The 15,145-nt window shown below is 41.3% G+C and overlaps 4 protein-coding genes across 7 annotated transcripts in view; 2 read left to right on the top strand and 2 right to left on the bottom strand.

Annotated features, from left to right (window-relative positions):
- Positions 1 to 2,676, bottom strand: part of fancm (FA complementation group M) — a 42,940-nt gene extending 40,264 nt beyond the window's left edge. Inside the window, exons 1-4 of one of the 2 annotated variants that reach the window (XM_080871596.1) lie at positions 1,895 to 2,676; positions 1,640 to 1,812; positions 1,395 to 1,472; positions 1,149 to 1,307 (exon numbers count right to left, since the gene is read on the bottom strand). In XM_080871596.1, coding sequence (XP_080727722.1) covers positions 1,149 to 1,307; positions 1,395 to 1,472; positions 1,640 to 1,812; positions 1,895 to 2,597 — 1,113 coding nt within the window. In that variant the 5' untranslated portion in view covers positions 2,598 to 2,676. The remainder of the gene's footprint in view (positions 1 to 1,148; positions 1,308 to 1,394; positions 1,473 to 1,639; positions 1,813 to 1,894) is intronic. The other variant, XM_080871597.1, reaches the window with a different exon arrangement.
- Positions 2,677 to 2,871: 195 nt separating this feature from the next.
- Positions 2,872 to 4,986, top strand: iqcc (IQ motif containing C). Its single transcript, XM_080871435.1, has 5 exons — positions 2,872 to 2,987; positions 3,168 to 3,311; positions 3,396 to 3,693; positions 4,129 to 4,250; positions 4,806 to 4,986. The coding sequence occupies exons 1-5, from the start codon at positions 2,946 to 2,948 to the stop codon at positions 4,839 to 4,841; spliced, it is 642 nt and encodes a 213-aa protein (XP_080727561.1). The 5' UTR covers positions 2,872 to 2,945; the 3' UTR covers positions 4,842 to 4,986.
- A 164-nt stretch (positions 4,987 to 5,150) lies between these two features.
- On the top strand, positions 5,151 to 10,767 carry dcdc2b (doublecortin domain containing 2B). 3 transcript variants are annotated; one of them, XM_080871433.1, is made up of 15 exons: positions 5,151 to 5,764; positions 6,083 to 6,304; positions 6,406 to 6,457; positions 7,781 to 7,851; positions 8,387 to 8,518; positions 8,626 to 8,760; positions 8,926 to 8,965; positions 9,133 to 9,198; positions 9,319 to 9,487; positions 9,573 to 9,682; positions 9,836 to 9,904; positions 10,123 to 10,194; positions 10,289 to 10,333; positions 10,431 to 10,502; positions 10,631 to 10,767. In XM_080871433.1, coding segments are annotated over exons 1-15 (1,329 nt in total). In that variant the 5' UTR covers positions 5,151 to 5,762; the 3' UTR covers positions 10,703 to 10,767. The 3 variants fall into 3 exon arrangements, with proteins under 3 accessions (XP_080727559.1, XP_080727558.1, XP_080727557.1); XM_080871432.1 differs by having other exon boundaries at positions 6,019 to 6,304; XM_080871431.1 differs by having other exon boundaries at positions 5,956 to 6,304.
- A 25-nt stretch (positions 10,768 to 10,792) lies between these two features.
- Positions 10,793 to 15,097, bottom strand: tmem234 (transmembrane protein 234). Its single transcript, XM_080871439.1, has 5 exons — positions 14,848 to 15,097; positions 14,495 to 14,646; positions 14,333 to 14,399; positions 13,411 to 13,503; positions 10,793 to 11,930 (listed from the first exon to the last, which is right to left on the bottom strand). The coding sequence occupies exons 1-5, from the start codon at positions 14,858 to 14,860 to the stop codon at positions 11,815 to 11,817; spliced, it is 441 nt and encodes a 146-aa protein (XP_080727565.1). The 5' UTR covers positions 14,861 to 15,097; the 3' UTR covers positions 10,793 to 11,814.
- Between the last annotated feature and the right edge of the window lie 48 nt (positions 15,098 to 15,145).

Below are 15,145 nucleotides of genomic sequence, written 5' to 3'. Positions count from 1 at the left end.
CCTCCAATCATAGAGTAATATGAAGAGAAAGAAAAAAAACTAAAAGAAAAAAGAAAAAAAAGAAAAAAGAACTCTGCCCTGATAACAATAAAGAGAGAATTAGAAGGAAAAGACTAAAAAGGAAGAAAGTGCAACACAGTAAAGAAAAAAAATACAGCGGGTCTAAAATTTCAAATGCAGGTGTCACATTCCTGTTAACCAGCCAGCTGAAACAAATGAAGTGGAGCTGCACACTTAAAGTGCAGAAGACACAAACATGATGAGGAGAGAGCCGATCAGTCTACCAGCACTAAAAGCTAGACCACTGAGTGCAACAGGATGTGGCTTTCAGGACAAATCAATCAATTTAATATGAACTGACCCAGAAAGAACCTCACAGGAAGGAGAAAGAGGTGAAGCTGAAAAAGCTTTTACAGTTGAGGAGTTCTGTTTTTTTAATAACAGAAGGAAGCCAAAACTTACCACAAGGTGGCAGTAAAGCACCAAAGGAAAAACTCTTAGCTGCTCTACAGAATAATGAAAGCAAGCACAGGCAGACAAAAAGCAAAGAAAGAGTTTGTATAAAACTAACTTCCAAAAAATATATAATAAAGTCATGGACTGGATTCTTTCAAACACTGTGCATACAGAAACGCACCATTGACACTTCATTATTTACCTATCACATCACACAGAAACAGCAACCGCCTTCCTCTGGAAGATACTGTATCTGCCACTCCGTAAAAGCTGCTCCAAAACAGCTTGAAAAACACAATAAAGAGCCTAAGGTATTGAACCTAGCATCCAAACATCCTTGGGACATACCAGAATAAACCCCATCTGTGCAACAACCCACCAACCCAAACAATCCAACAGTATGTCCTCATGCCAGACACATAACCACATAACACACCCTGCCTAAAATCCATGAATGCACTCCATGTTTTGACAGCAGAAAACAACCATACATAATATTTGGCAGATTTTTTTTTAATGTACCCCTGGTCAGTGCATGTTGGTTGTGGAAACAATAAGCAGCCTATGTGTTCTGCACAAAATAAAAGAACTGACATATTTTATTCCTTGTAGAATTACATTTTTAAAAAGTATAAACAATGTCCCGATCAGAACAGAGACGAAAAACATGACAAATCATTTGCTGCCCCTACCTGCAGGTAGCGTGTCTGGTAAGCTGAAAGGGCCTCACCCAGAGGAACCACAACTTTCTCCACATTGCGCTGGTGGGAGTGAGCCCGGATGTCAGGACTGTCTTCTGAACGTAGCTCAATATGGGAGATGAGCAAATTGGAGATCACAGATTGCACCGACTGGAAGGATGAAGTGAGGCGGATTGCAGATTAAAGTCTACTCACTTTTAGGTCACAGCGCAGAAAAAAAAAGTGCATCTTTCTCACCTTTGTATCTCCTCCTGGGGTGGCGCTAAGAGCCAGTATGCGGAACTGCAAAGTCTGGCTGCCGAGCAGTTTGATGACCTAATGAAGAAGACCAAGCATTAGACATCATCTCCACTAAATCTGGACAGTTTACATAACTTTTACTGCAAAAAACCCAAAACTAACCATTAAGATTTAGTTCTTTAGTTCACACTTATACAACTTCATGATGTCAAGCTTTGATTATTTCTCCAAAGTGTGTGTACCTGGCAGTAAGCATGGTTGCCCAGCGCTTTGTGTGCTTCATCGATCACCACGCACTTTACCTGCTGGGCCGGGCAGGTGTCTCTGGACAGATCATTAACCATGACCTGAGGCGTGAGGAAGAAGACCCGCTTGGATCTCCAAACCTCTTGTCTCTGCTTTGCTGCTGTGCTACCTATGAAGCGGTAGGTGCAGAATTTGAAAAGGGGGAAGATGGGTGTTGTGCATCAGATTTTATGTGATTTTCTTTTTTTTACCTGTCAGCTCAGCCATGTGTGCTTGTGGGATCCCCATCACTTTATAACAGGCCTCAATCTGTTGGGCCACTAGAGGCTTGGTGGGAGCCATGAAAACAATCTTGCCTGATGGATACCAGCGATAGAAATTGTACATAACCACAGAAGCTATAAAGGTCTTTCCCAGACCAGTGGGAAGACATACCAGAGTGTTCTGAAAGAGGGCAGCCTCTGATATCTTCAGCTGGTACTCCCTGATAGGATAGTTGGTCGGGTAGATCCATACCTTAGCTGAGGAACTGTCAAAGCCAGGGAAGTCAGGATATGTCTGCCCACCTGAGGGGGTTAGAGAAAACGTGGGCTCTTCTGTTCTGGCAGGGTTGTCATGCTGGAAACATTTAGCATTATCAAGCTGGAGGCTTCTTTCAGCTTCATACACGGCGACCACCATCAGATCATCGTCTTCATCTTCATACGCAGGCGTGGGGTCCTCAGTCCCCAATGGGTTCGCTAATGTATATGCTGACCCGTGACCATTTTCAGACCAGAGGGGATAAGAAGGAAGGTGAGCTGTAGCTACCTGGGGACTGTTGCCTGGAGTTGTTCTGGGGCGCCCAGCAGCATTTTTGCCATCTTTTATCGGGTTAACAACTTTGTTTTGGGAGACGGAGACACCCCAAGTCTGAAATAAAGTCTTCTGGTTTGAACCGCCACTCATTTTCATTACCGGCGGCGAAAAACTTTAAGGGGAAAACGCCATGTGAAGAGCAGCAACATTGCAAGAAGACCGTCTAGAACACAAACACCCGGTCATTTCCGCCGACGTTTTCCAAAATAAATCACTTCACGTTGAGAAAAATTATTTTACACAACTATTTATGGTTCATATATTTGTAAACTGTACAAAATTACACTTATGACCATATATGAAAGGTTAATCTGAAAATATGTAAATATGTTGTTATATCTTACAAGGGCAACCTTTTATTTTTTAGATTTGGCACAGGAAGTAAATAAAAGCTTTGAGTTACGCTCCCGCTCTCCGTAGCGGCATAGTCATGTTACCATAGCAATGGAGAGAAGCAAATGGGAGAAAACAATCGTAAATTTGCAGGTAATTTATCTGCTGTCGATGATACATGTTTATACGCAGAGTAATTTTTCAGGGTGTCTTTTCTGTGCTACGTTTAGCTTCCTAGCCACTCTTGCTTTCTCAGGAAAACAGGTGCTAACGTCTGCTATAGTTAGCATTCATATGACAGTGAGACTACAATTACTCCTTTCCTCGCCACAGGCATGCTCGCGTGGATATCTGGTAAGGAAAGAAGTCTGCAAAGCACGCGAAGACTTTGAAGACATCGTGAAGGAGATTGACGGGCGCCTGACGCATTTAAAGTGGACGGACACGCTGATCTCTATTCCCCAGTTCATAGACACGGTAAGTGGCATTTATGCGAATAAGGGTGACGTTTAATACCCCACATACAAAATGTTCTCATGCATTTGCTTTTTGCTTTTTCAGGGCAGCCTACGTCCACCACCCAGCAGCCCTGCCACTAAGCCTCTAAATCCAGAGACAGATGTCAGTGCTACTCCCCAGATCCCTGCACTCTCACCAGAGAACAGAGATCATCACTGTGCCCTGCTAGAGAAGACAGAAGCAGAGAGAGATGATTCACAGACCTGTTTACCCAGCAGCAGCTCTATTAGAGGGGAAGGAGAGGGCCAAAGACAAAGCGGTGTGGTGGAGAGCACAGCAGGGTCGTCATCTGTCTGGAGCAGTGTTGAGTTAGATATGAACTATACTCAGTCTCATAAAGGTATATTAAAGTTTCACACAAAGTGGAGCCATGTTGTGTGCGTGTGTAGAAGGTGTTTTAAAAAATATTGCCTCTTGTTCAGTCTTTAAGAAATTTACAGTCACAATTTTCAAGATTCAAAGAAGATGCATTCACACAGTCCTTAATTTAGTTATAAGGGCTGGTAACTCCCAAAAGGATTAACAAATCTCTTTGGGAATCCTTCTGCCAAATGAAACATGTGTAGTTACCTGCTGTGGTGACCCGTTGTGAATAAAAGAGAAGCCTAATGTAGCTTTTGCCTCTAAAAATAGAATCACAGAAGCTTAAAAAGTAGAATGCAATCAGTGTTCACCTGCATTAATTACACAGTTTGTCTAGCTTCAAATGTGTTAATCCAAAACTGAATTTGGTGAAACCTTTTGAGCCGTTTCGAATTCGCCATCCCTCCATCAGGTTCTCATCGGTACTGCTTGACTCAGGAGGTGCCCCGTACCCCAGAGGCCCTGCGTTTCCATAGAAGCACCCTGACCATGGAGCTGCTCTGGCTTCAGCAGGCAATTGACAGCAGGAAAAAGGTAAGGCGAAGAAAGAGAGAGATGTAGTGCTTCCCTACGTTTATTCAGCAGTGACAGTCTCCCGCTGTAATAAAATTGCTTCTGCTCCATAGTGGAATTTATTTACTGGTTCCCAAAATAAGTTCATCCAGCAGGTCTGAGAAGCAGCCTTCGTTCTAGAGCCTACATCCAACAATCAGATAACAAATGTTAATTTTGCAGTAAGTGTCAACAGTGACTTATTACGGACAGTCCAAACCCCCCAGCTACAAACATGCACGCTGGATGGTTCGGCCCATTTTCTCCCATGTATTAAGCGTGTAAATCAGGTAGAAGCATGTTTAGCTGTCGGTACCCTTTACCCTCACACTGAGAGCTGATTTAAATCCTTTAATTTATCTTTAACACATTTCGTTGCTTCCGTGAGGCGCCCTTCAGCACCAGAGTGTGTAAATTTGCCAAGATGTGGAGCAACACTTTTTATAGATGTGTTGTCATGCACTGAGAATGCACTCATCCAGACATGCAGAAGAACATGTTACTTTTAGTGACTGTTTTCTTTCTTTTTTCCTACAGTACTTGTCGCTGAAGGATAAACTTAGCGTGTCCTGACGGCATCGTTACCATGAACTGGACTTAAACATGTGGGAGTGATGCCTTCATGTACGCAGGAACCTGCTGCACTGAGTACCTTTTTCGTGTTTGGCACAAGTTAATAAACCTGTATATTGTGTATTTTCATGTATATAAATAAAATAAATGCTATTTTACTACAACGTTTTCTTTGTTGTGCTGTCTACCGCTTGGGCTTCACTTGGAGCATTAACTGTGCCAGTTTTAGATGGTTTACAATTGTGCATGGAGAAGTTTTGTTCACTAAAGTCCAGGTGAGCATGCTTCCCAGGAGCTCATATTTCTGAGCTATCACTATCACTCATTTCATTAGGAAATTATCCTTCAAATGTTCACAGCAATCTCCTATTAAACACCTGTTGTCCTCTGGTATTTAAGTCCTTATAGAGAACCCAGGGAAAGAAAAATATTTATAAGTTAAAGCTGAACTTTTCCTCGTTACTCCCTTGAGAGATCTTCTGTTGTGCTTGGATATTTAATATTTACGAAAAAGAATCACCTGGCTGTTTCACTTGCTCTCACTTCTATGCTTGATGGATTTGGCCTTTTTTTTCTTCTTCTTTTTTTAACCTGCCTGTAGAGGTTATCTTATTGATTCAGCTTACAGCGCAGGAGACCCACCCGTTCTCCCCTCCTCTTGCCTGTCTCTTTTGTTGTGGTTTCTGCCGATGGTTTGGCCCACAAAGCCAGTCATTGCTGGCCACGCTGCTATGGCAACCAGGAAATACTCACCGCCATCAGTGGAGTAGTGTCCGTGTGAGAGTGTTTGAATGTGAAGGGGATAGAGAGGAGCAGAACGTGGTGAGGGGGAGCCCAGACAGACCACTACCACAACAACAGCAGAGACTGATCTTCACCTTTGGCTTTTCTGCAGTTTTCCCTCTTAATTCTTCACCGAGCATGTGAGTGACAGAGCATTGTTTGGCACTTTGGAGTGGTAGCTGGATCATTTGTTTGTGTTAATGTGTGACTTTTGGAAATGTGTGAACCCAAAGAATGTAGTGTGTGTGTGTGTGTGTGTGTGTGTGTGTGTGTGTGTGTGTGTGTGTGTGTGTGTGTGTGTGTGTGTGTGTGTGTGTGTGTGTGTGAAAAGGTTCAGTAAATGCAATTATTAGGTGCAATGAATGAGAATACATGCATGCATATATGCACTCAGAGATGGCTGCCAGCTCTGCAGCTGCATCTCTGCTGCCTCCAGTGAAGAGTGTGGTGGTGTATAGGAATGGAGACCCCTTCTACAGTGGACGCAGGTTTGTGGTCAACCAGCGACAGGTGGTCACCATGGAGGCCTTTCTGAATGAAGTGACCCAGAGCATCGGTGCCCCTCTTGCCGTCAGGACTCTGTACACCCCCAGGCAGGGCCACCGAGTCACAGACCTGCAGGATCTACGGACAGGAGCCCAGTATGTTGCTGCTGGCTTTGAGAGATTCAAGAAACTCGAGTGAGTACAACAAAATGAAGTTATTTATACTTGATGTCTGGAAAACAGATCAAGTACTGTGTTAGGGTTTTCTTCGTTATATCCCTTGTCTTTATGCACAGTTACCTGAACGTGAGAACAAAAAAGCAACCCACTGCTCGTGAGGAAACCCAGGTAGGCTTTCATTTCATTTCAGTCCTTTTAAGGAATCTGTAACTGATTAATCCTAGCCTAACCAAGAGGAATGCACCACCAGGCTACAGTCATATCAAGCTGATCATTTCAACTCCTTCCAAGTCAAATTTAAAAAGAGTGCAGGATTTTTTGTTTATTGACGCAACCTTATTCGCCTTTAAAAGTGACGACCCATTCTTATGAGCAAGTATTAGCCGTGCATGTCCCCTGTTATCCTCCTATTGAAGTCACAGGCTGTTAGGTAGATTAGCGGATATAATGGGCTAATGACTGCACTGTCCATCAAACACTCAGTCACTCAGAACTTGCAGGGTACTCTCATGTGACAGCTTCATTAATTTCAGCGGGATATTGAAACGTCAAACGATTTCATCAAGAAAATTATCCTTTCTCTTCGGCTGAACTCAACCTTTTCAGTAAAATGAAAGGCAGGCAGTGCACAGTGACGAGGATGCTAGGATTAGGCATAATGAAGCTCCCTTAGCATTCACACTAAATTGATTTCAAAGCCACACACACTTTAGAGCCACTCACGACAAGTACTTGTTTTATATTCTGACCTGCTGGCAGGACTGACCTCTTAGTGTTTCTGATGTAGAGCGATCTATTAGTCTTACTTTTATGAACAAAAAACATACATGAGTATAGAATAAGCGTGCATAGATGCTATTTTGGATAAGTGTTTGTTTGTTTTTTAGGTGGGGCCTTTGGCTTTAAAGTCTTACATGTCTGTATTGTGGTTGCTGTGGAGATACACAAGAAGTGTGCCCGTATGTTGAGTGTTTGTGTTTGAAGTTTTTATGCTTCCACCCAGTGTAATCAGGGCTGTGTACATGTTCAGGCAGGCCTAATACTCAAATTCTGAGCCTTCCTTCTGGATTCAGACACATTGTAAATAATTAAACGTCTGCCACTTTAAAGAAGGAAAAAAAAACAATAACGAGGAGATTATCAGAGCCCACTGATTTAGCTCAGCTAGAGGCAGACATGGATATTGGCTCCAGATTTCATTACTATGCGACGACATGGGTGAGGGCCCTCAGATAAGACACGGCGTGTCTAAATGCACCATCCGAGGAGTCTTGGAGTGACGTCAGTTTCCATGGCTGCAGCACTTGAGCTGATATGAGCTGAATACACTTTTCGGATAATGATTTTCTTGGCGATATGCATGCAGTGGTATTTATGTGCAGGACAGGAATGATGTAAATCTGTTAAGGGAATTTTGAAACTTGATGAAAAATTGACAGCATTTGATGTTCTGCAGTGGCAAGCATCTGATTTTATGTTGGTCCCCTCTAGGTCAAAGCAATCCAGAGGCCGAATGTGTCAGCTAAATGGAGGAAGTATATACCTGTGCCTTGCATTATACAGTGAGTTGGAAGAACTGCTTATCGGAGGCATATATACATAGTATCAGAAATGTATTTATTTATTTTTTACATACAGTTTGCTGGCAGTACCATTGCTTTCATTTTGGATTAAATTATCTCTGCACCTACTGGATGAGAGGAAATTTTGTCCTTAAGATCTCCAGAGAATAAACTGCTACTACTGGCTTCCCCTGATGTTTCCTTTAGCAACACTTTTGGGGAGTTTGAAAAAATCAACAACACCCTAATCTTTGCCCTGAAAACAAATATCCACGTTTCCCAGACTTATACCAAAATCAATTTCACATTAAAGTAATGCAACTGTAGGAAGATTTAATATCGTTGCTGTGGCTAATTAAACTATCATTCATTATTCCTTGATTGCTAAATAATTGTTCCTAATCTTTCATTTAAGGAAACCACTGGGAAACTATCTTTTCACAACCAGCTTAGACCAGTAGTAACAATTACCAGTTCTTAACTCTTTCATCACATATCTGCATACAAGAATTAAGATGTTTCTTGTTATGTTCAGCGTTTTTCGAAATGGAGACCTCCTGTGTCCACCGTTCCGATTCATCATTCCTCGGAGCATGCAGCAGGACCTGGATCAGATCTTGAGTCTAATCACAGAGAAGGTCAGCCTAAGGACCGGTGCGGTGCGCAGGTCAGTGACACCATTACACAGAAGGTCAAAAACATTCCCAATAGCTCTGTGAAATACAAACAGAAAGATCTAATAAAGTAAATATCGAACCCCTGTACGTTTTTCAGGTTGTGTTCTCTAGAAGGAGTGGCCGTGTCCTCAGCTGGGGAGCTGGAGACTGGCCGCTGCTATGTTGCCGTGGGAACTGAGAGGTTCAAGAAACTCCCATATGTGGAGCTATTAATCTCCAAAACTACAGAGAGGTACAATCATGGAAGTTCCTTTGTAAAAAACAAAACAAAACCCGTGCTTGTGTCAGTCTGTGCTAACACATGAATAATAATCAGACGACTGGAAACAAGAAGAGAACAATATCCCACACATTCCTCTCTCCCATTTTTTAATAACTATGTTTCTTCATTTTGTAGCTATTACCCTGGGAAGAGAAGGATGTTAAGGAGAGCTGAGGTAATCCTCCTCCTCTCTCTCTGCATTCAGTTACTTGCTTTATTTTCATGTCTTAAAATACAGTTTTAGGATCGTTATTTTCCAGCCTAAATGTCAGGTCTGATTGGCAGCTGTCAGAAGAAAACATTAACAGGCTATGAACAACTTCTGTTTTTTTTCCCCATTAGAACAGGAAAGCAGGAAGTGGGCCTGAAGACCAATGCAGTGACTCAGCTCTCCTTGACTCCCCAGAGGTCAAACAAACAAACAAGTCTCCACTGACTTATATTCACACTATATGATGCTATATTATGAGTATTTATATAATTTAGTGTTTGTTATGTAACATATTCAATGTGACCCATGAATTTCAGTCAGACGGTCGGAGGGTGAAGTCAACAGGAGATGAAGCTGCAGCCCCACAAGCTTCCCAGCAAAGGAGCAGGAGAGAGGGAGCAGATGAGACCTCTACGTTTTTTGCCAGGCCGGTCAAGATCCGGAAGAATCGAATGCAAACGAGACCACCGCTCAGCAATGGATCTGGTGAGGATTTCATGAAATCCAATCAGTCTTAAGGAGTATCTCCACTTTTTGGTGGTAAAAAACTTTTGATATCTACCCATGACAGGCCAGCCCAGTGTATTTAAAAGTTCAGCACAGAAAAGGAGAGAAGAGGTACGAGGGGCAGAGGAGGTGCAGGAGGATGAAAATACAGCTACAGAGCTTCCTGTTGATCAGGTTAGCTTCAGGCACCTCTGCGTCATTTCAGACTCATAATTGAATAGAAGATAATTAAATGCTAAAATATGACTGAGGTGGGCGCGTTTGTCTGCCCTTAATATTATAGAAGTGAGATTAAATCTAAATTTTAATCATATTTCCTTTCCAAAGAGAGCTGCAGAAATAGTGGAGGAGGAGGAATTAACTAACCCAGAGGATCCTCTGCAGAACAAACAGATGGTAGGCATTTTTTATGCCATATCTAACATGTTTTGTTAGATATGAGAAATAACACTCATCACTCACTCCTGTACAAGCAAAACCAAAAATACCACTGAATAATAGTTGTCCTGCATGCATGTGGAGTAATTATTAATTCACTGTCACAAGGACAGTACATGCATGCTGCACATTTTGAACAAAAGCATTAAAAAAAAACACTATTTATTTCTCTCAAGAGACAAGCACAAATTATCAAGGGTGAGCAGCACGACGACGAGGAGCACCCACACAAGTACAGTGGAAAGCAGGTACGGTTCGTGTGGGTGGGTTGTTTACATTTAATCGTAATTCACGTGTTCACATTAAAAGGGTTACCCATTTTTGTTCTTGTGCCGTTAAAAGGCATTACTATCTGAAGAGGAGCAGGAGTCCAAAGCTGAAATACTGGTACACACTCACACCCACGAGTAGCTAATTAATCAATTGAACAAATACAGAACTTCAGCACGTGGAGGCAAAATCTTTGTGACTTTCATTTCAAAAGGAGCTGAAGCAGACGTCTTCAAAGTCGAGGCCTTCGTTGTCTAGCAGCCACGCAGAGCACAGAAAAGAAAAGGCAAGTTTACCAACTTCACACCCTATAACACCATCGCGTTTTTACTGGCATCAATATAACCAAGGCATTAAACTCGTCTTGCTGATAGCTTTTGCCTTTACACTGATTTAGTGTCGTTGCTGTGACAGGAGATCCTGCAGGATGCGCCGTCGGTTGCAACAGAACAAAACCACCATCATCAGGAGGTCACGGCATCCTAACAGTTTCACATCGCATGAACGTTTGATTAAATTAGTAGTACTTTAACTGTGATAATGAGCCAAATAACAACATTAATGTATGTTTGTTTTATTGTAGAAAATGTAAGCGTGAGAAGTGCAAGCAGAACAAACACTACAACAGGTGGATACACTATCAGAAGCTCTACAAGCTTCAACTAAAACTGATTGAAGTTTATTGTATCGTACACCCGTTTATGACATTGTCCATTCAGTTTTACAGGCATGATTCTTATGTTGATACTGTGTAGATGTTCAATGCTGCAATATATTCACTATGCGTACAGAAAAAAAAAAACATTTTTTAGGGTAAATCTTAAACCTATACTGAAAAATGAGTGACTACTAAATGAGTGTTGGGGAACAGTAGTGTTGCCAAGAATTTATTGATTAAATATCAGCAACAACACAGGAACAGAGCACAATATTAACAGTCATCTGTACAGTGTCTTGTATCAATTAAATGTGACAATAAACATATATATTACTGTACATGTGACCAATTTCTGAACTCTTTACACAGTTAAAGTCTTTTTCTTTCAAAAGTAGTTTGGAAAATAAAAGCAGTATATTACGAGTAAACAGTAAAAGGAAAGGCGAAAGATGAAAATTTTATCCTCAAGCTATACAACAACATTGTCCCCTCCTGCCTTGCTCTTACTCTACAGCAGGCTAAAGGCAGCCACCACAAACTGTCCCCATTAAACCAGAAGCTGACATCTACCCCGGGCTTATTTATATGTGGTCTCTGCAGGATCTATGCAGATGCCAGTCAGCTGCGGAGCATTTAAAAGTAAAAGTTAACAACCACCGCTTTTCTATGCGAGCGTCATAAATCGAGTCAAGCTCTGTGGTGAACTCTCCATGAACCCGCTTCCCCCCCTCAACATGGTGTGAGAGTTTTCTGGACAGGCCTTTTGAAGCTTGAGTTTGTTTAGACACAATTCTCCCATCAGCATCGCCGCTCTCAGGAGCTGCTCTCTGAATCTAAATCGTCTTCTTCAGTCCTGCTCCAGCTTCATTGCCCGTCTTTCCATTTACGGCGAAGGATTTATTTGAAGGCGCAGAGGAATTGGCTTAAATCCTGATCTCCTTCAGTACACGGGTTGGGTCAAATTCTGATTCCCAGTATCTCTGTCAATATCATCAATGGAGCTTATAATACACAGAGTGATGCCAGCCATGGTGAGGAACATTCCTACGACAGCCTCTGCAGACAGATGTGTGGGCAAGGATATCAAGATAGTTAAAGTTAAAAAAAATGTATTTATTAATTAGGTACGGTCATGGTACAAAGAAATGTCACCCTCTTTCAGTTCAGTTAGCATGTCTTAGCACAACTTCAGATGAACAACAACATATTAAACTGTGTCATTATTAATTAAACAAAAACTAAACCAAAATACAGACGAAGTGTGTAAAAAATTAAGTACAACTCATTATTCAATAGCTTGCAGAACAATTTTTAACAGCAATAACTTGAAGTAATCGTTTTCTGTATGACTCAATCTGTCACATCATTCTGGCCCAATCACCTTTACAATGTTGCTTCAGTTCATTGAGGTTAGCGGGGATTTGTTTAAGCACAGCATTTCAGGTTGACGTCTGGACTTTGACTGGGTCATTGCAACACCTCTATTCTTTTCTTTTGCAGCGATTCTGTTGTAGCTGTGATGTTGCAAGGGTTAGGATCAAGTCACGCTTTAGCTGTCAGACACACATGTAGCCTCTCATTTGACTAGAACACCTTGGCTTACGGATGCTGACACAGTGACTGCAAGGTGCAGTTACTGGTCCTGTGGATGCAGAACAAGTCCAAATCATCACCCCTCCATCACTGTGCTGACTGTTGGTATGAGGTGTCTGTGCTGATTCGCCGTGTTTGATTTTTGCCAAATGTGACTCTGTGCATTATCACCAAACATTTCTATTTTGGTCTCGTCACTCCAAAGGACATTGTTCCAGGAGATTTGCGGTTTGTTCAGCTGCAGCTTTGCAAACCACAGCTCTGCTGCCATGTTCTTTTTAGAAAGCTGAGGCTTTGACCTGGTAACCCTTCGAAACAAGCCATACTTGTTCAGTCTTTTTCTAACTGAACTGTCATAAACTTTAACATTTAACATGCTAACGGAGGCTTGTAGAGTCTGAGATGTAGCTCTTGGTTTTCTTTTTTTCAAGTTTGTCTGAGAATTGCACAATCTGACCTTGGGATTAATTTCCTGGCATGTCCACTCTCTGGAAGTATGGTAATTGACCTAAATGCTTTTCCACCGAATAATGACATCTGTAATCTACTAATCTGGCTCCTAAATACCCTATTAATTCCTGTAGAAGAAGTAAGGTTGTATTTAGCGTTTCACATAATCCTTCTTCATTTGGCTTAGTTTACGTTACATAAATAATGACAGCGTGTAATATGCTATGTTCTTTAGTACAACCGACACTGTATTTACTTAATTTGAAGAACTGCAAAGCATCAGATGATTTTTATTGCTTCCTGATATGTAAAACCTTTGAATTAGAGAGTGGTTAATTTTCTTTTTAATCATGACTCTAAACAGCTTAAAGTCTGACTTTCAAAATCAGCATCTGAATCTTTCCTTTTCTAGATAAATACCACCGGTTGTGTGACTGGCCTCATTATTTTAAAAAAAGCAAACAAATGTAGTGTTATCACATGAGTGACTTACGTTTGCCTCCAATCTCTTCCCCCAGAAACTTGCCAGTTAGCAGAGTGCAAAGGAGGGTGAGGGAGTTGGCTACAGGAACAGCAAATGATAACTCTGGATGAGAAGAAAGGTTTTTAAAAAAAAATGAATTTCTAGTCTACAAAGAAGGCATACAGTGACAGTCTGTGTCAAGTAAAGCAATAAAAGTAATTTCTCAAACATGTTCCATTAAGTATGATGATTTTCTGCTTGTAGTGTTTAAAAGAAATTACATTTAACATTTATCCAGTAAGCCATGTGAAAAACTAATCTACGGTGGCTTATTGGCATTTGATACAGGAAATTCTGGTATGATCTGATATAAAGTAAATATAGGGCCAGTAATACTGATACTAAACCAATACCGATACTTTTAGCCTATACATATAGCTTATATAGGTATATCAGTGTGTCATGATTCATGGGATGAATCATCATTTGAAATTTTGAACACATTTTAATGACCATTAAAACTTTGTGATTTACTGTGATTTTGACTACTTTTCAAAATAATAACACTTATAACTTAAACACTTATAAGGTTTTCATGCATTCAGAAACAGTTTTTTTTTTTTTTTTTTTTTTTTTGGAGACCTGGAATGTAAATGTACCTGGCTCTAAAGCACTTTGGATCAACTTCTGTTGTTTAATTATGCTGTAGGCTATAAATAAACAGACAGATAGTCAACACAAAAAGGTTCAGCCATTCTTCATAGCGCATGTTTGAGATATATTTCCAAAAAAACCCAAAACCCCAAAACACTTTATTTAACACAGAAACAAAAATATCGATCGGATACAATACCACCGCTGGTATCGATACACTCAATATTTGGCCCGATCCGCACACCTCTATTGGTAAGTTCTCATTAGTGTTTCAGGCTACACTTGTGCTAGGTCTCACCTGTGGTTGAAAGTGTGTAATAGTAGACCACTGAACCACTCTGGTTTAACAGAAATGGGACCAGGTACTGTAGAGCAACACAAGGGAGAGGGAGCAACTGAGCCAGTTACAGTAACATACAGTCTACCTTAAAATGCGCGAATCTGCTGTCTCAAAACCTACCTTGATGTTAAGAAAGAGAAACCTGAGCTCCGCCAGCAGCTGTGCCACTTTGCTGGTTTTTGTCACATTTTCTATCCCCTCGGTGCCTCTCTTTAGGAAAGGGTTGGTGCAGCCCCACAGCACTGACACCAACAGGAGACTCAGCAGCTCGACTGCAACACATTAAAACGAGCTTACTTCCTTAGCATAGGTAGTAAGATGCTAACTACTCCTGGCTTAGCTTTGCGTTGTTAATTCTGGTGAGGAGGTGGAAACTTGCAAATATACATTTAAATGAAAATACAGACGAAATCTTCAAATTGTTGACAACTAATATGATTTTTAAGGGAAACAATAGATTATGGCCAACTCACCTACGGTCACCATCGTCCTGGTTGTCAACAGTCGCTATAAGTCGCGTTCAAGATTGTTTTCAGTTGTTAGCGAACATTATTCAAACGAATAAATTCATAGTGCAAGAATTTAAAGTGCAAATCCTTAAACTTGTCCAAGAAATGTGCAAAAATAAATTGGTGAGGACTGTTTCTCTCATTTGCAGCTTCTGGTCGTTGGAGTTTGCGAACAGTTCTTGCCCTCTTGAACGCAGCTTTGAGGCTTTCCAGTCATTACTTTTCCAGAGACTACCAGCAGAGGGCGCAGGGACTCACTCTT

The sequence above is a fragment of the Rhamphochromis sp. 'chilingali' genome (assembly GCF_963969265.1).
Source record: "Rhamphochromis sp. 'chilingali' genome assembly, chromosome: 21".
Lineage (NCBI taxonomy): Eukaryota > Metazoa > Chordata > Actinopteri > Cichliformes > Cichlidae > Rhamphochromis > Rhamphochromis sp. 'chilingali'.
This window is presented reverse-complemented; position numbering and strand designations above follow the sequence as displayed.